Genomic DNA, 25,432 nt, shown 5'->3' on the forward strand with positions numbered 1-25,432 from the left:
CCCTTTAACTTACCAGAGTCAACGGGAGAGTGCTCTGCAGTTTATTTAGCTTAGCTTCACCAGACAACTAAATCGACTCCCCTCCCAGTGAATTGATCAACGCAGTGTCGATTTTCCAGTAATGGAAACAAGCCCTTAATACCAGTCCAGTGTTCTAGCTCCTGGGAAATACTAAGTCTTCAAAAGAAAAATATTTTATACTAATAATTAGAGAGGAGAATATTCAGTCTAAAAAATGCACATTTGGGGTTAAAATATTTTATGAATGTGTGTCAATTTTGGCAATTTGTTTCAAAGACTTTTTTTACTGTCGAAATGAACTGTTTCAATGAAACTTTCAAATTTTTTAATTAGATTCACCAGAAAACTTAGGCCACATTCACAAATCCCTGAAGGAGGACATAATGGTAGTGGTGCACCTTAGACCAGGTACATTAGGAAGCACTCACATGGAAGGAGAGAGAGACTGTGGTCTAATCCAGTGGTTCTCAACCGTGAGCCATATGGCTCCCCAGAGGCCACACCCTACCTCTTGGTAGAAACATGGAAAAAATGTAACATTAGGTAAATTATGTACCTTTTTTCCCCCCAACTAACAGCAGCTATAAGGGGGGGCCACAGAGGTAAACAAGGCTCAGAAGGGGGTCAATTTAGTAAAGACCTGCTATATCTACCACCAATTGCACTCCTGTTGACTCCAGTATTTCACTTGAGTGAAAAGAGTAAGGAAGTCAATGGGAGTTTCTCCCACTGACCCACCATAGTGAGGATGCTGTGGTAAGTCGCAGCTGGAGTTGCATACCTTAGCCAGATCTACACTGGAGGAGAAAGTTAAACTAAAATATTCAACTCCAACCATGTGAATAGCTGGATTCCACAGGGTAGATTTTAATATTTAAAAGTCTGCTCAGCTAAATCAACCATGATTATGAGAGAATATAGCAACCCAACACAGACACACTCATAACTGAAGGATATTAACCTTCTATTTTTGGCTGAATATTACTACACTTCCACTCTTCATCTACAAATTAATGTGAAGACCACAGCAAATTTGAACACTGAATTAGGAACTATTGTAGGACATATTTGGAGCTCCATGACATCCATTATGGGTTAATCTACTGACCCAATCTGTCTGTAAAAGCCAGCAGAGATCTGGGCATTGGGAAATCCTCTGGTGAGAGTCGCCGCAGCAGCTCATATCACTGGGCACACAGCTCCAGCCCTCCCTCTACACCGCAATGTAAAGATATGGGTGAGAGGCCCCTGAATTCAAGTGATTCCTAGCTGCTGGAATGACTCCTTTAGGGTTGTGGGAGTCAGGTGAAAATCAGAAGCAGTATTTTCCACTAAGCACTAGCTTGGTCGGTGCATGGTACCCCTGGATTTAAAGCCAAGACTGTCTTCCCAACACCCTTCGGATGTGCCAATCATCAATTCACACATCACAGGATTTAGCTCCATATTCCAAATCCTTACCTAAATATGAGTAATTAGTCAAAGCTTGGGTTGGGCCCAAATGATTGGTCAATTCACCAAACAATTAGTGAAATACCATCAAAGAATACTTAAAAAAACCCTAACCTAAGCTACTCAACTCAGAAAAATGTGTAACAGTGAAATGAAGATCTAAAAACTTCTTAGCTATGTTAGGTTAGCATTTAAAATGTTAATACTACTGAGGACTCAACTGCTATAAAAAAGATGAAAAAAAATGGCAATCAATACAAGCACTCCAAAATAATAAAAGGAGGGTAAAGCAACCATACACGAAAAAAACATTCATATACATGCTCTGTAGGCAGCAGGACAATTCAAGCTCCTTGCTTTTCATTATCATTTCTTTACCATCCTCAACAGCTTCATCAATATCATTGTCATCATCAAACTTAATTGCTCTCTCCTCCTTCCTCTTCATCTAATGAATATAGTCAACATTTTAATGTTAAAAAAACAAGTTTGCATGGTGAAATAGCAATGGACTCCCAAAGGGAGTCTTATCACTAACAACTGTTAAAACACACAATCCATGGAACAAAGCCAAACTTTGCAACACTGAATTTTGCAGTGAAACTAACCTACATGATTTGCATTGTATAGAGAACTAAAATAAGAAAAACAAACAATGCACATAGTAAAGTTATTTCATTTTAAATTCATTAAGTTGGCAGCACAGGATTTTTTTTTTAAACACAAGATACCTTAAACTAAAGGCAGAGATGGGCAATAATTTTTGGTGGGGAGCCACTCCCAAGATTTCAGAAAGTGGTCCACTTTTCTGTGGAGGGGGTGCAGGGTCTAGGATGGAGGCTGGATGCAAACAGGTGCAGAGGGCAAGGGACTCAGGCTAAGGAGATGATGTGATGTCCGAGAGGGAGTTGGGGTGGAGGAGGGGGTTGTGACCTGGGTCAAGGGATTGGGGTGTAGGGTCAGGCAGGGAGTATAGGTATAGGAGAGAATTCTGGCCTGGGGGATGGGTGTACGAGGGAGTACAAGGTCTAGGAGGGAGTTGTGACCTGGGGCAAAGGGGTGCAGATGGTTTGGATGGTGACCTGGGGGAGGGAGATGGGATATGGAAGGGGCTGCGGTGCCAGAGGTAAGCTCTGGCTGGGACGTGCTTACCTAAGCATCTCAATTTGCAGTACCCCCAAAGCAGGCTGGGGTATCTTGCCCACCCCTGGTTTAAGGAGTCATCTATAGCATATAGTCACACAACTTAGTTTCATGTATAATGCAATGGGGTATTATATTAAAAAAAACACGTTAGAAGAACTTTATGGCAGTCAATACAAGCACTCCAAAATAATAAAAGGCGGGTAAAGCTTTAATTCAGCTTCCTTGAGAGCACACATATAATAGTTTTGCCCATCATCATATAGAAAGCCCAGTATTGCAAACCCTAAAGATTCCAAAATCATGGATTGTGCTTTCCAAAAATTGTAATTTGTTTTAAAACTAATGAGATTTAAAAAACTGATTGGTTGGGTTAGTTTAGTCTTTGACTCCTGAACATTCTCAAAGTTCTTTCCCCAGTCATGAGGGCCAAGAAACTTATTTAAAACAAAATCTGAGATTCTCACAAAGTAACATGACTGCAGGAACTGAAATGAAGAAATCCTGACAAATAAGTCACAAGAGCTGACAATACTCCAAGTAGGTGGTAATGCCAGAGACAGAACCCAGCTTTCCTAGATATTCATCCAGCCTTTTAAGTGCAAAACAAGATTGTTTTCTTGCTATACGCTGCCTCACTTATTATCCATCTGTGCACTCATGGATGCAAGATTCCTGCAGAACAAATGTGCGATCAAATTAAAATAATTACAGACTGTATAAAGCAATTTATATCTGATTGCAGGAACCATATTCACATATGGATTGCAGATGTGACCTTTGAATTGCCAATTCACTTTAGAAGTATCAGCCCACATTTACACTTTAATTGTATTATAGTAAACTGAAATTTGTTTAGGAGACAAATATGTTGTCTCTCTCTAACACTACCTTGTTGTACCATACAATAGCGGTCAGAGTTATTAAATTGCTACAAGTCAGGTCTGTGACAGACCCAATGTGTGGTTGAAGCACCACTCTTAATTCCACTTTTTAGGCTTAAACATTTCTGTGTTTAACAACTCACTTCAACATTATTTTATTGACAGCTCTCCCACAGTTGAAAGTCAGCTGGAGGCTGTGCTATATAATTAATGCATAATTGAAAGCCTCCTCAATGGCTGTAACCCCTGGCTTACATTGGCTTCAATTCAATTTTGATTTAATATAAAAGTCTGAGTAGCCTTCAGTTCATTCCTTCTAGAAACCCATAACGCTACCTTAATATTCTGAACTACATGAGAACAAACGTTAATGGATAAGAAATACTATACAGAAAAAAGAAGAAAAGATGAAAATTTAAAAAAGTAACAGAAGAAAAAAAATTAGATCAGACCTGCACAAGCAGCATATGAACAACAGATACCTGCTGAATGTTTCATACAAACACTATGGAACGCCAAGTTTCTGTAGCAACACAACCACCATTTTCAAAAGCAAAATAAAATGTTTCCAATTCATATAATAAATTTGCTTTTCAATTAACTTATGTTAATTTACATTAACTGTTTACCTAAAGGCTTTCCAGGAATGTAGCACAAAACATATTTCTGATTATACTTGTGTTTTATAGAAGAGGCTAAAAATCCAATCACATTGCCACAAAAAACATGCACTTTTTTAGTGTCATATGATCACTATTTTACTTAATAAAAATACACCGACATATTTACTATCCTACAAAATATAAAGTACAACTAAACTAAATTTACAAAATAAGTGAGCAAAGACATTTTATATAATACATTACTCCTGAGTCTTTCATCAAACATATTCACTTAACAAGTAGAATCTGGGGAACTACAAATCATTCAGCTTCACCTCGGTCCCCAGAAAAATCATGGAAGGAATCCTCAAAGAATCATTGTGAAGCGCTTAGAAGAGAGGAAAGTGATCAGGAATAGTCTCCATGGATTCACCAAGGGCAAGTCATGCCTGACCAACCTGATTACCTTCTATAATGAGGCAACTGGCTCTGTGCATATAGGGAAGGTGCTGGATGTGATATATACCTTGACTTTAGCAAAGTTTTTTATATGGTCTCCAACAGTATTCTTGCCAGCAAGTTAAAGTAGTATGGATTAGATAAGATGACTGTAAGGTAGAGAGAAAGGTGGCTAGATGTTTGGGCTCAACGAGCAGTGATCAATGGCTTCATGTCTGGTTGTTAGTTGGTATCAAGTAGAGTATCCCTAATCGTTCGTATTGTTCAGCATCTTTATTAATGACTTGGGAAAGGGTATGGATTGCACCCTCAGCAAGTTTGCGGATGACACTAAAGTAGGGGGAGACAGATATGCTGGAGGAAAAAGATAGGGTCCAGAGTGACCTACAAAAATTGGAGGATTGGCCCAAAAGAAATGTGATGAGCTTCAACAAGGCAAAACTCCTTCACTTGGCCCAAAAGATTCCCCACTCTCTCACAGGTTGGAAACTGGTTGGCTAAGCAGCAGTTTGGCAGAAAAGGACTACAATGGATGAGAAGCAGGATGAGTCAGTGTGCCTTTGTAGCCAAGAAGGCTGACCAGCATATTGGGATGCTCTAGGAGGAGCACTGCTAGCAGATCTAAAGAAGTGATTACTTCTCTTTACTCAGCACTGGTGAGGCCACAACTGCAGTACTGTGTCCAATTCTGGGCCCTCATTACAAAAAAAGATGTGGATAAAGTCCAGCAGAGGGCCACAAAAAGTTATTAGAGGGCTGGAGCACACGACCTACGAGGAAAGTATGTGGGATTTGGGCTTGTTTAGCCTACAGAAGAGAAGAGTGACAGAGGATCTGATAGCAGCATTCAACTATCTGAAGGAGGGTTCCAAAGAGGATGTAGAGAGGCTGTTCTCAGTGGTGACAGATGACAGAACGAGCAGCAATGGTCTCAAGTTGTAGTGGGGGAGGTCTAGGTTGGATATTAGGAAAAACTATTTCACTAGGAAGGTGGTGAAGCACTGGAATGGGTTAGCTAGGGAGATGGTGGACTCTCTAGGGGTTTTTAAATCCTGTCTGGGATGATTTAGTTGGGATTAGTCCTGCTTTTAGGAGGGGGTTGGACTTTATGACCTCCTGAGGCCTCTTGCAACCCTAGGATTCTATGAACAGCAAATTTGTAAAGTTTGATAAAGCACACTGTCTCCTTCGGTCATTAAAGTGAATTAGTGGAGTTATACTGTAACTAGAAATTACTTCAGAGGCCTTGCTTACATTAGGACGTTAGCACAGACTGAAATTGCATGGAGACTGCTTCTTTCTGTGGATTACTGTATTTCTCATCATAGAACCCCAGAGACTGATAGACTGCAGGCCAATTTAAAACTTCCAGGCTACGTGTTGTATAATCTCTTTCGATCCATTTTTGCGAAGAGGTTTCTGCATAAAAACATTCAGTGTGCATGTTTCCTTTTTGCGGAAAAACCCCTTTTTGCACAAGATCCTTATGCCTCATACCTCTTTCACAAAAATGGATCGGAAGAGATTATGCAAATGAAGCATGAGAAAATGCTAATCAGTGCTTCATTTGCATTGCCTCTTCCAGCAAAACGCATAGTGTAGACTTAGCCCCAGAGTCTACATGTTGGACATATCCTGGCTTTATACCACTATATCTTACTCCTTCTGGAGCTGATGCTGTGGATCATCAAATCCTCATTCTAATATGTGTGCTATCTTTTACTTCCTTGCCAGCTACGATACTTTAGTCTACATTTTGTACTTCAAGTACCAAAGTTAAAATTACGTGATGGCAACCAAAATTTTTTAGTGAATTATATCAGTGTCAGCATCAAAATGCAGATAATGGCTTCACTGTAGTCTTCAATTTGCATTTTGCTAATACAATTATTTTCAATTCTGCTCCATACACCCTATTGAAAAATGTGGCCTTCATACATTCTTTAACATTAGCAGTTCTCAACACAGGGGGAAAAATGGGTTAGAAAGCTGCCCTGTGTATAATTAATAGGTAGTAAATTGAAAAAAAAATTAAATACTGGATCCTTCTAAAAAAGCCATGAGTCCTTTATTTTTGTTCTAAAGAGAGCTGCTCTCCACAAAGGATAAAATTAAGCACTGTTAATAGGTGGATGTGACGTGTCTCCAATTGTCCTTCATTTATCAGAGATGTAACTGTTCATGTATCTAAACAGATTTGTTGAAAATAAATAAAGTATTTGCACTATAACATCCTACCAGACCATTTGTTGTTTTTAAAGTTTATATTGTAATTGTGTTGCCTTTCCCATTTTTCATCTATTTACACACAACTAAACACTTTCAATGACTTGACAACAGCTAAAAACCAAAGTTAAAAGGGCAACTCTGGCTAGGAACATGCACATGCTCCCCAGCAAACAAGTGAACTATTTATTGAACTAAATTCCCCAAGCAACACTAACGTACATTAACACTCACATAACCATCATTATTACGATGTTAAATATGAGTTACTAATATTCACAAACTTTAATCTGGGAGGAGAGGCTGATTAAGCTATTAAGTAGAGCAGCATTTTAAGTAGTCCTTGACCAGTAAGTTATTATTAAGTATATTATTATGCTGTGTGAAAGCAGTATTATGGTTAACTCATCTGTATTCAAATATGTGAAGAAAGCACATATATCCCACTTTTACTACAACTGGTCATCCAAAAATTCAGTGGTGGCGGACACTGTTACCACAACTGATAACAGCAATTCTGAAATGGCAATGGATTTAGAAGAGAATACTAATATAATGCAATAAAGACTACAAAGACAAAAGAGTTATGTAAATCAAGATTATATTCCCAGATATAAAGGTTAGTTTATAGTTCAAGTTATTAAATACAGACCAATACACTTGTAACCAACAATGTTTTTATAACTAAAGGCTTATCAACATTTCACAGGCAGGAGTTTAAAAAATAGGTTTTGTCAGAAGCAAACTGTGCTGCAGTGGTCAGATTATTCTTAAGGCTTGTTTACTCAGAACACTTGCATCATTTTAACTATACTGGTAAAGTTACAGTGGTACAACTGCCCCAGTGCATAATAGATACCTGTATAAAGGTATTGGTTTTTGCACACCTTATATAAGAGCCTTATTACCAGTATAACCAATTCCAAACTAGGAGTTGTACAGTATAACTTATTTCCATTTAAAATCACCCTTTCCCTAACTAAAATAGTTTTACCAGAATAACATTTTTAGTTCAGGCCCTAGGTTCAGCAAATGCACAGAATATTTTCTAATGGTTGCTATAATACTTGTTTCTGTAGGCCCACTGCAATGAGCACATACGTTCTTAGTGCACTTTCAATGCCAATTGCTTCACTTCAGCATAAATTAGTTTATGTTTGGTTTTCTTTGGTGATTTGTGCCTGGACATATTTAGAGTTCAGACACCTCAAAGTGCACCATGGAGCCTCAAAAGATGTGAGGGCTACTACCTGCCATGTGTCAGTAAGGTAAAATCACTTTTAAGAAAGAGAGCATCAAATTTATAAAACGACAAACAAATTTATATATGGGAATTCTTAAATGGCTTCTTTTAGATCCACAGAAGTAATGGCTGGCGAGAAATATGCAACTTTGTACATTATGATCTACATTATGTACTTTTTTTTTAACCGTAAGGGTAGTTAATTTACATGGAATCGCAAATCTTACTTTTAGCTTGTTCAGCTATATGGAGTTTGAATTTAGACTATCAATGGATGTTCTTTAAAACCAGCAATTATAATAATATTGCATCGTGGTTTACAAGGTATGGAAATGATGGGAGACTATTTGTAGTTCAACAGAATTTCCATCTGCTAATTTACTTTGCTATAAATGTTTCAAGTTGTTGATTTATATTATTAACAATACATGAATTTTTAAATACTCACCCATTCTTTGTAAGAAGTGTACCTCATTCCCTATTTAGCAATGATTCGGAGAATGGATAACATTTACCATTTAAAACAGAAAAGTAAAAACTCGGCCTACAGACATTAACATTTCCTTCCAGTCAATGTATTTAGTTGGTTCAGAAATGACTATTCTTGCAAATAATTTTCATCCTAATATTTTTTTTAAACCGTTCAAGGACACCTATGTTTTCTTTCCAATTTGGACTGTAAAATTAAAATTCAGTTGTCAGGAGAGAACAGATACTGCTTCTTGAATAATTACTACTCTGGCTATATCTTTATATCTGAAGACAATCTTTTATAAAGAATATTTTGTCAGCTACTTACTTTAAATCCTGCAAAAGGTCTTTTGCATTAAGCATAGTTATTAAAGAAGTTGTAGCTGCTGGAATAATGATAATGGGAGTTCGAGAGCCTATAAAGAGAAAATAAAAATACATAATTTTAACAAAATGCAATTAAAAATCTTTATCACTTGTCTTACAGCTCAAAATTGTGAACAATTTCAAAATCTTTTCCATCTTTATTATTCTCAATTTAGGATAACAATGTATATTTACATGACGATTTGCTTTCACAAAAGGGACTTGTACAACTAAGTAACTCACCTTTTTTCTGGTTTGGTGGTGGTCTTGCTTGGGAAACTGTAAAAGAAAATATTAATTACTAACTGAAATATAAACACAAATGATTATCATTTATAGGAGTAACTATAACAAGGTGAACAAAGGGTTGACAATCTAGTTATTAGTCTTTGGAGGCTAAACATCTTAGGTATTAATAAAATAATCCTGAAATCTAAATCCAGCTAGATGAAAAAGTTTGCTGAAACAAATCCATATATTTTTCTCTTGCTCCTCTTCATCTTATATCAACTAAGGATTTTCAAAGGCACAAAGTTGCATGAATATTTTATTGTGTATGATAAAGGACTGGATTTAGGATTTACACAAAGAAATTATATTATTATAATATAATAATATATTATAATAGCCTTAGCCATTATTAAAAGGATGTGATGGCAAAAGGCAGTATAAAAAACTTGGTTGCCCTTTAATACACAGATCAAATTTGCCAAATTTGAAAGTCAGGGTATGTTTAGTGTCTAGATTGAGTGAGCACCTCAGATTCTATGTATAATAGAGCACAGCGGATAGACATGGAAGCCCTCAGGCTGGAAAAAGCTGGCCAGAAATGATCAAGATTTAACAACTGTATCAGGATAGAAATTGCTTCAATACATGGAGAATATTTTCTCAAGCTTTGGACATTGGGCTCTCTTTTTCAAATTTTGTTTTCAGGCTTCTAAATTCAGTGACCTGCTCACCTGGAAGACATTCCAGTTCAAATGTGGAGTTATTTCATGGCTAGAAAATGAAGTGCAGCCATGGCTCGCTTTAAGCAACTTGACAAAATCAGTGACCTGATGCGTATGTTTTATAGTAATGAGCTCTTTCCTAATATGTTCGTTTGCTTTGGCCATCTCTTCCAACTTTGCCCTCAGGTAAAAATAAAATAGTGATGGCTTGCTATTGATTAGTGTTTCCACAGATTACTTTTCTGGAAAGCATCCACATCATTTTCAGGACTCCAAACAAACTAACTGCTGAGGATGTGAATTTTTATCATATGGATTTAGCACAGTTCAAGAATTCGAGAAAGTACAATATAGCTTCAAGTCAAAACTAGTAGTAAGCATGACAGAGTTCCTTAATTGATTTCTAGTATTCTAACACACATGTTCATGCTTATTTATGACCGTTTCAGAACCTTGCTGTGGTATCGTAAATATTCTTCACGCACACCTCTACTGTCGGGACTGTATTTTTAATTATCTCAACCTGAAACTGTCAAAAGCATGGAAATAACTGGTGACTCCTCCGTTAATTATAAGGTCTTAAGTGGTAATAATTTCATTCATTAATATTAAAATGATACAAAATTTTAAATGTTAAAATAATTGCCAATAAATACTGTTGCTTTTTGGAAGGCATAAAGCTGTATTTAGCCACCTTGCTTTAATGTTAAATAAACTATTATATACAAGAAAACCACCACAATAAATTCTAACATTTAAAAAAAATCTGAAACAACATATCTGCAACTCAAGTATTACATTTGATGGCCCAAGCAAACATTCCCATTCCATAAAAGGACAACAGTCTCCTGCAGACATAGTCTGGATACCCGTTCTGCTATTAGTCTAGCATTTTAAGAGACAAGGAAAACCAAGTGTCCCAGGGTGGGTGTAATAAATGATTTCATTTTGGAGCAAAAAAGTCTAAGAGACATACTTGCAACAGGATACATAAAACCTCTGCTCTTAATTCTCTGTGCATCTTATGGGGGGGGGGAGGGGGAGGCAAAACCAACATAACCTTTTTAATATAAAAATATGCAGGTCTGCCAGTTAACATGTGTGAAATTTCATCTATCAGTGTGGCCCTGTTGATGACAGTGGTTTATCCAGCAGAATTTCTGCTCTTGCTATTCCTACCCTTTTCATATCCTTGTTTGTCAGTTCCAAACACATTCATATTCTCAACAGCCCTAGTGAGATAAATATGACAGGCAAGGTGACCTTTCTAGCACTGAAACAACTGGGAAGATAAAGAACAAGAAAGCAATGTTAACACCAGAGCACAATCTAAAAGCTATTTAGAATATTCAATACTTCATAGACTTTCTTGGGGAAAATATTTTACAAAAGTAAATCTTTTAAGAATTACGTTCACTAAAAAGATCCAAAGGAATTAACAAGGTATGTACCCACATCATCTGGTTACCTACCCAGGTCACAAAAAAGTAATTTTATATCTTACACTAGCAACATCGCTATTCACTGCATGTAAAAAGATTAAAGAGCATCATTAAATTTATTTGACAAAACCATGAAAAAGGATATCACTTCCCAAAAATTATGGCCTTTGCAAACATCTTCAAAGAATCGACACCTGACCATGTTCCATAAACAAAATTTCCCCCAATTTTCAAAATTCACCACCTGCAACAGTCCACTTTTCTCATGAGCAAATCAGTAACCACCAACATTATGCTAAGGAACTAGAGAACATCACAGATTACAAGATTGAAGAGAAGAAGAGAAAATAAGTACGGTACTTCTAGAAGCACTTTTCACCAAAAAAATTAAAAATTCCGCACATTTTGGGACGATATTACCACATAATCACACCAGCTTCAATTGTTTTGACATTTTATTTCAAAATATCTGTCAGCAAATGTGTCTAATAGAGAGACACATAAAATTTCCCCAGGAATAAAGATGCAGAAACCTCTATGACAACCCAGTTGATGTTTCTCTGCCTCTAGACTCCAGAGCCCAACTCAGAGGGAGGGGGAAAGATACCCACAGTCTCTTCTCCCCTCCCCCAGAGCCTAGGAAAAGCCCCCCTACTAGCCAATACACCTGAACCCCCCTTCTCCCTCAGAGCCAAGCTGCAGGGAGTCCTCCTTGCCCAGATACCTACACCTCTTTCCCCCCAGAATCCAGCCAGATCCAGAGCCTCATGCTTGGTCCCAGGCTTGCATGGACTTTGCTGTACACTGCTTTCTCCTTCCCTCAGGACATGCTGAGAATGGCAACATCCAAGAACCCTCTAGGCTCCCTTCCTCTGCTTCCAGCAGAGTCTTCTATGTGCAAGTTGGAACTAGCCTATTTCTGAGAAGGAAAGGAAATTCTGCATGTAAAATGTTAATTTCTGCAAAATTCTGCCTTGCACAGTGACACGGAATTCCTCCAGGAGTAGTATGTGTTTCAGTATCGTAGAACTATTATTAGTCTGAGAAACCATAGTGTTAGGGATGGAATTGTTCACTGACTTCTAGTCTTGCTTCAGCATGGGAAAATAGTCTAGATGACTTATTAAGGTCTCTTTCAACCCTACATTTCTAAGATTTTATTATTTTGATGCATTGTGTTATGAGCACATCAGTAATGGGTTGGGGAGAGTGGGATTTTTGAATCAGTGCTACTACAGCCTCTCTCCGAGTTACAAACGAGTTACAAACCAAACACTTGGCCGTAATTCAATCCGTTCGTAACTCGGACCCCACTGAGTTACATGCGACCGCGCTGTTCGTAAGCGCAGGTCACGTTCATAACTCGGGGACCGCCTTTACAACCGTTCCATGGGAGCCTTGGTTGTAGTGTGAACAGTCGTAACTTGACTGTTCTCAACTCAGGGAGTGGCTGTACTAGTTTTTGATCCTGCCTATAATGGGGAGACAGAGCCCAACCTCCCCGCTTGAGGCTTTTCAGCACCCTGGCCAGCAGCAGATGCAGTGGAGAGGTCCTCCAAGCAGGGTAGAGGGGCAGCCTGCACTGCAGCCAATCATGATGCAGGCTGCTATATAAGGAGCTGCTAGTGAAGGCCAAGCAGTTCCAACCTGGAGCTCAACCCAGGCAGACCTCTGCGTGGGAGTTGAGCTGGTGCAGCTAAGCAGAGCTAGATCCTTTTGTGAAAGGCTAGCCAGCAGCAATGCTGAGGAATCCTGGACAAGGGGAACTTTGCAACTAAGCCCTAGAGAAGGGCTGGATCAGACAGCATCCTGGGGAAGTGGCCCAGGGACACAACCAGAATTACAGACTCTGAAACCTGGCAGGTAACTGCTACATACAGGGCCCCTGGGGTGGGACCCAGAGGAATGGGCAGGCCTGGGTTCCCCCAGGTCCCAAACTATACCTGAATGAAGGGGTAAAGAGAAGGCCTGAACCTCAGCCACAGATTGGATTGTGCCTCGCCCACAAACAGGCGAGGTAATTATTGTGTGACCCCCTTCAGCCACTAAGGGGTGTTCACAGACAGGACTGAACCTGTTACACTGCCCCACCACACTAGTTTTCAATTTCAGTCAACACCCTTCCACTGTTTCTCTTATCCTTTCCTTTCATCCCCCACACATCCCTGAGTCTTCTCTCAAACCCATCCTCTCCCATTCTTACTCTCCTAAAAAAGGGGATTTTCCAAACTTGGGTCACAGGCCCACCTGGCTGAAAATGGCAAACCACAGCCAATGGCAGCTGCAAGACTCCATGCCAAAGGACACTAAGCATCCTTAAACACCATCAACAGCTTATCCGGATGGGCCCTATAACCCAAATTTGAAAACCTATGAACTAAAACACAAATGCTGTCTTCGCACATAAGCCACCAATATTGGAACGTATTCAAAGGAAGTCAATCTTGGCTGGGGTTCTATGAATTACTGTAATGCCAATTTTACTAATATTAATAATACCAGGATAGCACAAATCACATTTTTTATGCTTAATAAACAATAAGAAAGGAAATTTTGAAAAGTTTCTTCAAAATGAAAACGAGTGCCCAATGCATAACTAAGAAAAAATCATGCCAGGATGGAATTTCCCTCCACCTCTATCACTGATCCAAGAGAAGCTCTTGGAAAAAAAGAGTTGCCTGCTTACTTGTAACTGATGTTCTTCAAAAAGTGTTTGCAACCATTCCACTGAGCTGTATGAGCATCAGAAACTTTTTCCCTGGAGTGGCACAGATATAGCAGCCCCTGCATACCACTGCTGACCTGACCCCCACTTTGGTTCCTTCTTACCAGCTACTCTAACAGAGGGGAAGGAGGGTAGGTACTAGAACCGACATGAACACCTCATCTTGAAGAACACCAGATGAGTGAACACAATCTTGAGAAAGCAGTTCTTTTCTTCGAGTGCTTGTTATTATCAGTTCCAGTCAGGTGACTCCCAGACTGCTACAGCCTTGAGGTGCAGAGGGAGTTAGGAATCACTGATTGGACTACGTTTTTACCAACCACTCCATCAGCCCCAATGGCTTGTCAATGGCATAGTAGACTGTGAACGTATGCACTGAGGACCATGTTGCCCTACAGACACTCTCAATGGAAATATATGCCAAAAAACACAATGGAAAAGGCCTGAGCTCTGCTAGAGTGGGCCATCGCCAATGGTGGTATAACCTCCACCAGATCATAATGGGTACGTATGCAATCAGCTATGAGGAAATGTGTTGAGCTGAGACCAGATCACCTTTCATATGATCCGCTATTGCCACAAATAGCAGGGTAGACTTCCTAAAGGGCTTTGAGCACTCAATATAGAAGACAAGGAACCTATGTATATCTAGCATGTGCAGCATCTGTTGTCTGGCATTCGCGTGTGGTTTCAGGTAAAACACCAGGAGGAAAATATCCAGTCCAAGATGGAATTGCGAGACCACTTTTGGTTGAAAGGTTAGGTGTAGGCTAAGCTGCACATAATCCTAATGGAAAATGGGATACGGGGGCTCTGAGGACAGCACTCAGTCAAATTCTGGAGGATGTAATTGCTACTAGAAAGGCGACTAAGGGAAAGATGCAACACAGAACATGAGCTAGGGGCATGAAAGGAGGCTCCATAAGCCTATTGAGAACCACATTAAGGTCCTTTGTAGGTACAGGAGAACGTGAGTACAGAAAGGTTATGTCTAAACAGCATTACTTTTTTGGGATACCTCTGGTATCCAGGAAAAGCAACACCGTATCCAAGGAATATGCTCACTTTTTTGGAAACATTTTCTACAAGGAACAAGTGTGTGGCTCGAAAGCACTTTCTTTTGCAATTTGACCCCGTGTAGGCACGCCAAATTTTGAAAGAGCCTCTTTTGAAAGTAAACTCGAAAAAGACACACAATTTGCATACCGCAAATTGTGTATTTTTTCCCCCCATTTAACATTGCACTCTATACACAGCCAAAGACGCTATCCAGGCCCGTTCTTAAACAAGTTACCACAAGGTCCCCAATCAAGGAATGCTAGAAATGAGTCTACTGGAGCCAATGAGGGGATAATGGTAGAGATTCCATGAGGGATTTTAGTCTCCCTGTGTGTTGGCTGAGGCCTCTTCAGTCTAATATAGGCTTCAGATCTCCCTTGCCCTGGGGAATTAGGAAGCCTATACTGAGGAAAAAAAAGCCCTGCCCTATATATGATGAAGGACCTCTTGAACCACTCCTAGCATGAGGAACAACTGCACCTCCTGAAGGAGGAGTTGCTCATGAGAGGAGTCCTCGAGCGCACCTTCAAAAACCATTTGGGGCCTGCCGCAGACTTGGAAATGCTATTGTCTTGACTCGAGGAGTGATTAGAGAGCCTGTGCCTATTATTCCTGTTCTACCAACAGAACTGCTCTTGTCTGGGCCTTGGCATGTATCTCTGTTGAAATGGCTTCCTCTGCACTGGACTATGCATACCAAGAAATTTTATGGTAGCTCTCGAATCTTTCAGGGAATGGAGCTTAGAATCAGTTTGCTCAGAAAAGAGTCCTCTCCCTTCCAGCAGGAGGTTTCGGATAGTTTGCTGGGCCTCCAATGGCAGCCCAGAGGCCAACAGCCAAGAGGAGTAGTGCATGACTCCATATGGAGAGTGTTCTAACTGCTGAGTTCAGAGCTTAAAGTTCCTGCAGGGGAGTAATCAGGAACGTGAAAGTGCAATTGGAATTGCAGCTAACAAGGGATGTGAAGGGTAACAAGAAAAATTTCTACAGGCAATAAGAGTGTGATCAGAGAGGGTGTGGGGCCCTTACTGGATGAGGGAGGTAACCTCGTGACAGACGATGTGGGAAAAGCTGAAGTACTCAATGCTTCCTTTGCCTCTGTCTGCACAGACAAGGTCAGATCCCAAACTAATGCACCAGGCAACATAGTATGGGAAGGAAGTGGGCAGCCCTAGCTGGAGACAGAACAGGTTAAGTACTAATTAGAAAAGCTAGACATACACAAATCCATGGGTCCAGATTTAATGCATCCAAGGGTACTGAGGGAATTGGCAAATGTCATTGAGGAGCCTTTGGCCATTATCTTTGAAAACTCATGGAGATTGGAAGAGATCCCCGATGATTGGAAGACAAATGTGGTGCCCATCTTTAAAAAAGAGAAGAAGGATAATCCAGGGAACTACAGACAAGTCAGTCTTAACTCAGTCCCTGGAAAAATCATGGAGGGGATCCTCAATGAATCCATTTTGAAACACTTGGAAGAGGGGAAGTGATCAGGAATAGTCAACATGGATTCGCGAAGGGAAAATCATGCCTGACCAATCTGATTAACTTCTATGATGAGGTAAGAGGCTCTGTGGATATGGAAAAGTCGGTGGATGTTATATATCTTGGGTGCGTCTAGACTGGCAAGATTGTGCGCAAAAGCAGCCGCTTTTGCACAAAAACTTGCCAGCTGTCTACACTGGCAGCTTGAATTTGTGCAAGAGCACTGACGTTCTAATGTAAGAATTCAGTGCTTCTTGCACAAATGCTTTGACGCTCCTGCTCAGGGATAAGCCGTCTTGAGCAAGAATACTTGCGCAAGAGGGCCAGTGTAGACAGGCACCTTAATTTTTTACGCAAGAAAGCCCGATGGCTAAAGTGGCCATTGGAGCTTTCTTGTGCCAAAGCGCATTTATACTGGCGCATCCGTGCCAATCTAGACATTTTTTTGTGGAAATACTTTTAATGGAAAAACTTTTCCATTAAAAGTATTTCCGCAAAATCATGCCAGTCTAGACGCAGCCCTTGACTTTACTAAAGCTTTTGATACTGTCTCCCACAATATTCTTGCCAGCAAGTTAAGGAAGTATGGATTAGATAAATGAACTGTAAAATGGATAGAAAGCTGGCTAAACTGTGGGGCCCAATGAGTAGTGATCAACGGCTCAATGTCAGGTTGGTGGTTGGTTTCTAGCGGAGTGCCTCAAGGATCAGTTCTATGGCTGGTTTTGTTCAACATCTTTATTAATGATCTGAAGGAGGAAATGGATTGCACCCACAACAAGTTTGTGGATGACAGTAAGCTAGGGGGAAAGGTAGATACGTTGGAGAGCAGGGATAGAATACAGAGTGACCTAGACAGATTAGAGGATTGGGCCAAAAGAAATCTGATGAGGTTCAGTAAGGACAAGTGTAGAGTCCTGCACTTGGGACGGAAGAATCCCAAGCATTGTACAGGCTGAGGACCGAAGGGCTATGTAGCAATTAGGCAGAAAAGGACCTGAGGATTACAGTGGATGAAAAGCTGGATATGAGTCAAGAGTGTGCCTTTGTAGCCAAGAAGGCGAATGAAATATTAGGTTGCATTAAGAGGAGCATTGCCAGCACATCTAGAGAAGTGATTATTCCCATTTATTCGGCACTAGTGAAGCCATATCTGGAATATTGAGTCCAGTTCTGGGCCCGTCACTACAGAAAGGATGTGGACACATTGGAGAGGGTCCAGCGGAGGGCAACCAAAATGATTAGGGGGCTGGAGCATATGACTTATGAGGAGAGGCTGAGGGAGTTGGGTCTATTTAGTCTGCAGAAGCAAAGAATAAGGGGGGATTTGATAGTAGCCTTCAACTTCCTGAAGGGAGGTTCCAAAGAGAATGGAGAGAGGCTGTTCTCAGTAGTGACAGATGGCAGAACAAGGAGCAATGGTCTCAAGTTGTGGTGGGAGAGGTCCAGGTTGGATATTAGGAAAAACTATTTCACTAGGAGGAATGGGTTACCTGGGAAGGTGGTGGAATCTCCATCCCTAGAGGTTTTTAAGTCTCGGGATGACAAAGCCCTGGCTGGGGTCATTTAGTTGGGATTGGTTCTGGATTCAATGACCTCCTGAGGTCTCTTCCAGCCCTAGGATTCTATGGTTTTATTCTCCAATGTACCTCAGGTATGAGTCGTGAGGAATAGATATTTTGCAAATAGTGAAGGATTTAAACTCCAGGGCTTTTGGCATGCCCCGGAACCCAGGAAAGGCAAAAGCTGAGGGGGCAAGCCCACCTATTCCTAACTACTGGTTAAGAATGGAAAACTAAAGATTTAGAGATAAATAAGGAAGTACTGAATAGCTACGGACTATCGGTTTGCTGATGGAAGACAGAGAGAAGTTCCTATGTCACAAAGGAACTAAAGGGGATGGTCAGCAGGGTATATAGGAGCTGTTCTAGCAGTGCTACTACAAGAGGCTCCACAGGTGCTAGAGGAAAGGAGTTTGATACTTGTGCATGAAATGCACGCACAGATGATTGGAATCGACGTGAGCAATCACTAGAAGAAATATACTAACACTAAAAGCATTTGTACAAATTGCCATTATTTCCCAGTTGTAACAGGTATAGTGACATTGAAACACAAATCACTCTGTTCACAACTACTTTCATGACAGCTTGATTTCGACATTTATCTGCCAGACACAGGAAACTACAGAGTAGAAAATTCATACTTCATACCATTTTCAATGCTGGTATTATATAATTATGAAAAATATGAAACAGGGCTTTTTTCTTTAATGGTTTACTAGGGGGCAGTGCCCCCTGCTCATTATTCTCCAACCTCTCTCTCCGGGGGTAGGCAGCACTATTCCCCCCTCCCCCCCACCTCTCCAGCAAGGGCCAGGTTGAGACATGGAAGTCCTGGCTTGCCCATGCTCTCTCCCCCGACCATTGGGCCCTCCCAAGGCCAGGCCAACACCAGCTCTCCTCCCCAAGCCACAGGGGGGTTTGGACCAAGCTGAGGCTGGCCCAGCTCTCCCTTCGGCTGCAGGAGGTGGTGGGTGGCCGGGTTTGGGCTGAGCCGAAGCTCGCCTGGCTCTCTCCCCCGGCTGCCAGAGGGTTGGGTCGAGGCCAAGGCTGTCCCCACGCTGGTCTTGCCCCGGTCCCTCCCCCAACCCAGGAAGGGGGGCCAGGGCAAGACTGACCTGGTTCTCCCCCCAGCCTAGGGGGAGCATGAGGGAGCAGGGATGCAGGGAGGGGGCACGGGTCACCAGAGAGGGGAAGAGCTTGGAGAGGGGGAGGCCCCTGGAGCACTGGGGCAGGGGGAGAGGCTGCGCAGCTCCGCGGCTTCAACTAGGGATGTTAAATATCGTTTAATCATAGAATCATAGAGCTCCAGCCCAGTAACCTCATGAATTCGTATTAGTCAGTTGACTATTCTATAGTTCCCCGGAGGTGGGGCTGGCAGCCAGTTTCCTCCAGTCTCACTACTGAGGAGCCCCCCATCACTCTGAGCTGCTGCCTCTGTAGCAGAGGCAGCAGTGCCAGGCGGGAGCTAGTCCATGAGGGGAGCCAGTTTAAAAAACAGCTGCCCTTGAGTACCAGCTGCCTGTTGCCCTGAGCTGCCATTTCTGATAAAGCAGTTGGGGGACAAGAGGGAGGATGCAAGCCAGAACTGAGCCAGGCTGCCTAATACACTTTAAATGCAGAGCTGCAGCAGGAGTAGGTCCCAGACATGTTTCAAGCCAGGACAGAGACAGACTGCTAGCCAGCTTGCTCAAAAAATTATCGGCATGTGTGGGGAGGAATGTGTGTAATCTATAGCATTAACCTATAAGCTTCCACTTATCAGTTAACCAACTACACTATTACATCCCTAGCTTCAACGCCCCCCCCCTCCCCCACCTCCCCCGATGGGCACCGGGAAGGGGGCTGCTCTGGGGCCTCCCCAGGTCCTGCGCAGCAGCCAAGCACTGGGGAAAGGAGAGGGCGGAAGGGTGGAGATGGATGGTAAGCAGAGCGATGTGAGGATATCACTCTGTCGCCCAGCTGGAAAAGTTATTTTTACTATACCGAGAGAAGAAATTGGCAGTTAAATTCAACTCAAAATTGAAATGAAAACTCAAACACCTTAAGATGTGGGTACCAGAACCTCTAGAATTGTTAGGTCTACAAATAAAAGCCATATGGTATGCCAAAATTGGATTTTATGGTTTTTGAACTGTGTATGACATTTGATTCTAGCCCTGGTAGTTCACAAGACATTGGATTGTAAAACTGCCACTAGTCCATCAATCTAGCAATATTATTTCTTTACTAGTTCAGAGTGAGCCCAGCTAATCCCAGAACCTAGACCACTGCAATTTTCAATCTATGCATGTTAACGTGTTAATTCATGCGCTGTGGCTATATATTTCCAATACATATCAACAAAATGCAAAGAATTTCAGCTGCAGTCTTGTCCTAACACAAAATGCTTTCTTTCAAAATTATAGCCAAATAAAGTAACACTCTTTACCTGGTCTCGGCACAGGTTGCGCAGCTGGGGTTTGAGTTTTCCGTGCAGAAGCACCTTCCTTTAAGACGACAAAAAAAGAGTTAACATTTACATCAATAGCTTGTCTCTTATTCAGATTCCCTTTTAGTTAAATGTAAAACAGACTTTTTATGACAATTAGGACATAACATTCTACCAACAACTAAATATGCAGAAAACGTCATCACAAAACTTGGTAACTACTGTTTTGGACAATAAAATCTAAAAATCTAAAAAAAATGCATATTAAAGGTCTATCCATCACATTCAGTAGATGCCAGTCAACATTTTATCATAGAAGAAATTGTTAATCCCGCAAAATCAACACTCACCTTTTTAAAAATAAACAAACACCCCTAGCTCTTAAATAATGCACTTCGTAAGACAGGTCACTATCATTACCCCTATTTTAGAGAGAGGGCAACTGAGTCAGATATGTGAAGAGACTTGATCAAGGTCTCCAAGCAGACTAGTAGCAGAACCAGGAATAGAAATGAGGTCTCGAGTCCCAAAGCAGTGCAGTTCTATAGACCCAAAGAAGTAGTGCTTCCCCTTTTACTTATGCATAACTAGTTGAATAACTCTTCTTGGAGAAAAACTTAAAAAAATAACACAGTCTGACAGCACTTTAAAGACTATCAAAACATGCAGATGGTATCATGAGCTTTCGTGGGCACAGCCCACTTCTTCAGATGTCTGGAGTGTTAGATGTCCAGAACCAAGAAGTTCTCAGAGAACTTATCAATGATTCACAGTAACGCTGGAAGGGCATACCAAGGAAGGTTCCACAGTGATCAACTTCAGGACTACTCAATATCTTCATCAACAACTTAGATAATAGCATAGAGAGTATGCTTATAATGGTTACAGATAATACCAGGGTCGGAGGGAGGGGGAGAGGTGCAAGTGCTTGGAGGACAGAGCTATAATTAAAAATTATCTGGACAAAATGGAAAAAACAGTCTAAGGTAAATAGGATGAAGTTAAATAAGGACAAATGCAAAGTACTTCACTTAGGAAGGAACAAGTTTTACACATACAGAATGGGAAGTGACTGTCAAGGAAGGAAAACCGCAGAAAGGGATCTCGGGGATCACAGTGGACCACAAGCTAAATATGAGTCAACTGCGTGATGCTGTTGCAAAAAATTGGCAGAAGATATTGAGCAGAAAAAAAAAAACAATTCTGGAATGCATTAACAGGAGTGTTGTAGACAAGACATGATAAGTCATTCTTCCACTCTACTCTATGCTGATTAGGCCCCATCTGGCGTATGGTGTCCAGTTCAGGGCACCACATTTCAGTAAAGATATGGAAAAACTGCAGAAAGTCCAGAAAAAAAGCAACAAAAATTATTGAAGGCCTAGAAAATATGACCTGTGAGGGAAGATTAAAAGAACTGGGTTTGTTTAAATTTAAAAAACAACAAACGGTCTGGTAGCACTTTAAAGACTAATAAAACATATAGATGGTATCATGAGATTTCGTGGGCACAGCCCACTTCTTCAGATGACCGGAGTTTTGAGAGCAGACCCAAAATAAATAGGGGAAAGTGAGAGGGGGTCTGCACATCCTAAACTCAACATTCCGGTCACCTGAAGTGTGCTGTGCCCATGAAAGCTCATGATACCATCTGCATGTTTTCTTAGTCTTTAAAGTGCTACCAGACCATTTGTTGGTCTTTAAGTTTATCCTTTACAGACTAACTCGGCTACCCCCTGAAGCTTCCGAACATGCAATGGGTTTGTGTAGTTAGGAAGAGAAGATAGAGAGGACATGGTAACAGTTTTCAAGTACCTAAAAGAGTGTTACAAGGAGGAGAAAGAAAAAATATTCTCCTTAACCTATGATAGCACCAGCAGCAATGGGCTTAAACTGCAGTAAGGGAGGTTTGGTTGGACATTAGGAAATTCTTCCTAACTGTGAGGTTGGTTAAACACTAGAATAAATTGCCTAGGTTATCCATCACTGGAACAGGGATGTAAGTGACTAGTCAACTGACAGTCAACTAGTGACTTGACTAATCTCTCCCCTCCTTCCAATCCCCCCCGCTTCGTTGTTGCCTCTATCAGAGAGAGGCAGCAAGAGTGGGGGAGGGGCACAGCAGAGAACTGGCAGCACTTAGAAGCAGAAGTGCTGCGGGGAGCATGGGCCAACCGTTCCCCGTCTGCCCTGTGCACTTTGCTTTTGAAATATACAAGAGCCACCTGGGCTCTTGAACATTTCAAAAGAAGACAGGGCCTTATCAGCTAATCGAGTAGTCAATGGATATTCCATCAATTATTTAATTAGTTGATTCATCTAAATTTAAGATTCCTACACTAGAGATGGAGCAGGTTATTTAAGAGCAGTTTGGATAAATATCTGTCAGGGATGACTTGGATGGTGCTTGGTCCTACAGTGAGTGCAGGACACAGTGTGAAGACTTCTTGAAGTCCCTTCCAATTCTAATATTCTATGATTTTCTGAAGTGCTCAGCAACCCAAAATGCAGAAAGATTTTCAAAAGAGCAATATGAAAAAATTCCAAAAATTTCAAAAGGAAAAAATTCCTAACTGTCAGGGTGGTCAAATATTGGAATAAATTGCCAAAGGAGGTGATGGAATCTCCCTCTCTGGAGATATTTAAGAACAGGTTAGATAGACATCTGTCAGGGATGGTGTAGACGGAGCTTGGTCCTGTCTTGAGGGCGGGGGGCTGGACTCGATGACCTCTTGAGGTCCCTTCCAGTCCTATTTTTCTATGATTCTATGAAAATGAGATCACCACATGCTTCTCATACGAGTATGTAAACAAGGAGAAAGGAGAAAGTAGTTAGAGACATTGAGGCTAATGGCAATTGGGACAAATTACAACATGGTTTTACAAAAGGTAGATCGTGCCAAACCAACCTGATCTCCTTCTTTGAGAAAGTAACAGATTTTTTAGATAAAGGAAATGCAGTGGATCTAATCTACCTCGACTTTAGTAAGGAATTTGATACAGTACCACATGGGGAATTATTGGTTAAATTGGAAAAGATAGGGATTAATATGAAAGTTGAGAGGTGGATAAGCAACTGGTTAAAGGGGAGACTACAGCAGGTCATATTGAAAGGTGAACTGTCAGGTTGGAGGAAGGTTATTAGCGGAGTTCCTCAGGGATCAGTTTTGGGACCAATTTTATTTAATCTTTTTATCACTGACCTTGGCACCAAAAGTGGAAGTGTCCTGATAAAATTTGCGGATGACACAAAGCTGGGAGCTATTGCCAATTCAGAAAAAGATCGGGATATCGTACAGGAAGATCTGGATGATCTCGTAAATTAGAGTGATAGCAATAGGATGAAATTTAATAGTGAGAAGGGTAAGGTTATGCATTTAGGGATTAACAACAAGAATTTTAGTTATAAGCTGGGGACACATCAGTTGGAAGTAACGGAGGAGGAGAAGGACCTTGGAGTCCTGGTTTATTATAAATGACTATGAGCCGCCATTGTGACATGGCCATGAAAAAGGTTAATACGGTCTTGGGATGTATTAGGCAAGGTATTTCCAGTAGGGATAAGAAGGTGTTAGTGCCATTGTACAAGGCATTGGTGAGACCCCATTTGGAATACTGTGTGCAGTTCTGGTCTCCCATGTTTAAGAAGGATGAATTCAAACTGGAACAGGTACAAAGAAGGGCCACTAGGATGATCCAAGGAATGGAAAACCTGTCTTATGAAAGGAGACTCAGGGAGCTTGGCTTGTTTACCTTAACCAAAAGTAGGCTGAGGGGGGACATGGTTGCACTCTTTAAATATATTAGAGGGATAAATACCAGGGAGGGAGAGGAATTATTTAAGGTTAATACCAATGTGAACACAAGAACAAATGGATATAAGCTGGCTAGTAGGAAGTTTAGACTTGAGATTAGACGAAGGTTTCTAACCATTAGAGGAGTGAGGTTCTGGCACGGCCTTCCAAGGGAAGTAGTGGGGGCAAAAGATCTATCTGGTTTCAAGATTAAACTAGATGGGTTTATGAAGGGGATGGTTTGATGAGATAACATGATCTTGGTAACTAATTGACCATTCATTATCAGTGGGAAATAGGTCAATGGAGGGATGATGGGAGTTACTATAGAGAACTTTCTGGGAGTCTGGCTGGTGAGTCTTGCCCACATGCTCAGGGTTTAGCTGATCGCCATATTTGGGGTCGGGAAGGAATCTTCCTCCAGGGTAGATTGGCAGAGGCCCTGGAGGTTTTTCACCTTCCTCTGTAGCATGGGGTACAGATCACAGCTGGAGGATTCTCTGCATCTTGGGGTCTTCAAAGTATTTGAAGGCTTCAATATCTGAGATATAGGTGAGAGTATTATTCTACGAGGGATGGGTGAGATTCTGTGGCCTGCACTGTGCAGGGGGTCAGACTAGATGATCATAATGGTCCCTTCTGACCTTAAAGTCTTATGAGTAATACTGTGCTCTGTAACTAAGAAAATTCATCACTACGAAATTGAAGACCAGGAGCTACAAGATCAATGACAATTTTAAAGCTACAGACCCTAAATATTAATGTTTCTCTGGTGTAAGTTAACCCCAATCTTTATCTACAAAATAATAGGATGAGAGCATAAGGATGCATCAGCTGTGAACTTACTAAAAGGCTGAAATTCAGTCAGACATCTCTCCACTAAAGTTCAAAAGAAAATGCCTAAGTAACTACATCTAGGAAGGACTCGCCTTAGTACATACCAGGAGTGGGCAATAAGTTTTGAAGGGGGGGGCCATTTCACAAATTTCAGAAGTGAAATTCAGAAGGGGAAGGATTGAGAATTACCCTGCCAGGAACTTTGCTTGGCCTGGGGTGCCTATCCCTTGACTTCTGAACAATGGAAGGAACCTGGAGCAGCTGGGAAGGTACT

At 41.1% G+C, this 25,432-nt stretch overlaps 1 protein-coding gene across 1 annotated transcript in view; it reads right to left on the reverse strand.

The window, feature by feature from the left end:
• Window positions 1–25,432, reverse strand: part of CDC73 (cell division cycle 73) — a 163,262-nt gene that overhangs the window by 24,727 nt on the left and 113,103 nt on the right. The window contains exons 11-13 of the mRNA XM_075936731.2: window positions 20,528–20,585; window positions 9,111–9,146; window positions 8,830–8,917 (exon numbers count right to left, since the gene is read on the reverse strand). Of these exons, the coding sequence (XP_075792846.1) occupies window positions 8,830–8,917; window positions 9,111–9,146; window positions 20,528–20,585 (182 nt within the window). The remainder of the gene's footprint in view (window positions 1–8,829; window positions 8,918–9,110; window positions 9,147–20,527; window positions 20,586–25,432) is intronic.

This window comes from Pelodiscus sinensis, chromosome 9 (genome assembly GCF_052426305.1).
Source record: "Pelodiscus sinensis isolate ZL-2025 chromosome 9, ASM5242630v1, whole genome shotgun sequence".
In the NCBI taxonomy this organism is placed as follows: Eukaryota; Metazoa; Chordata; order Testudines; family Trionychidae; genus Pelodiscus; species Pelodiscus sinensis.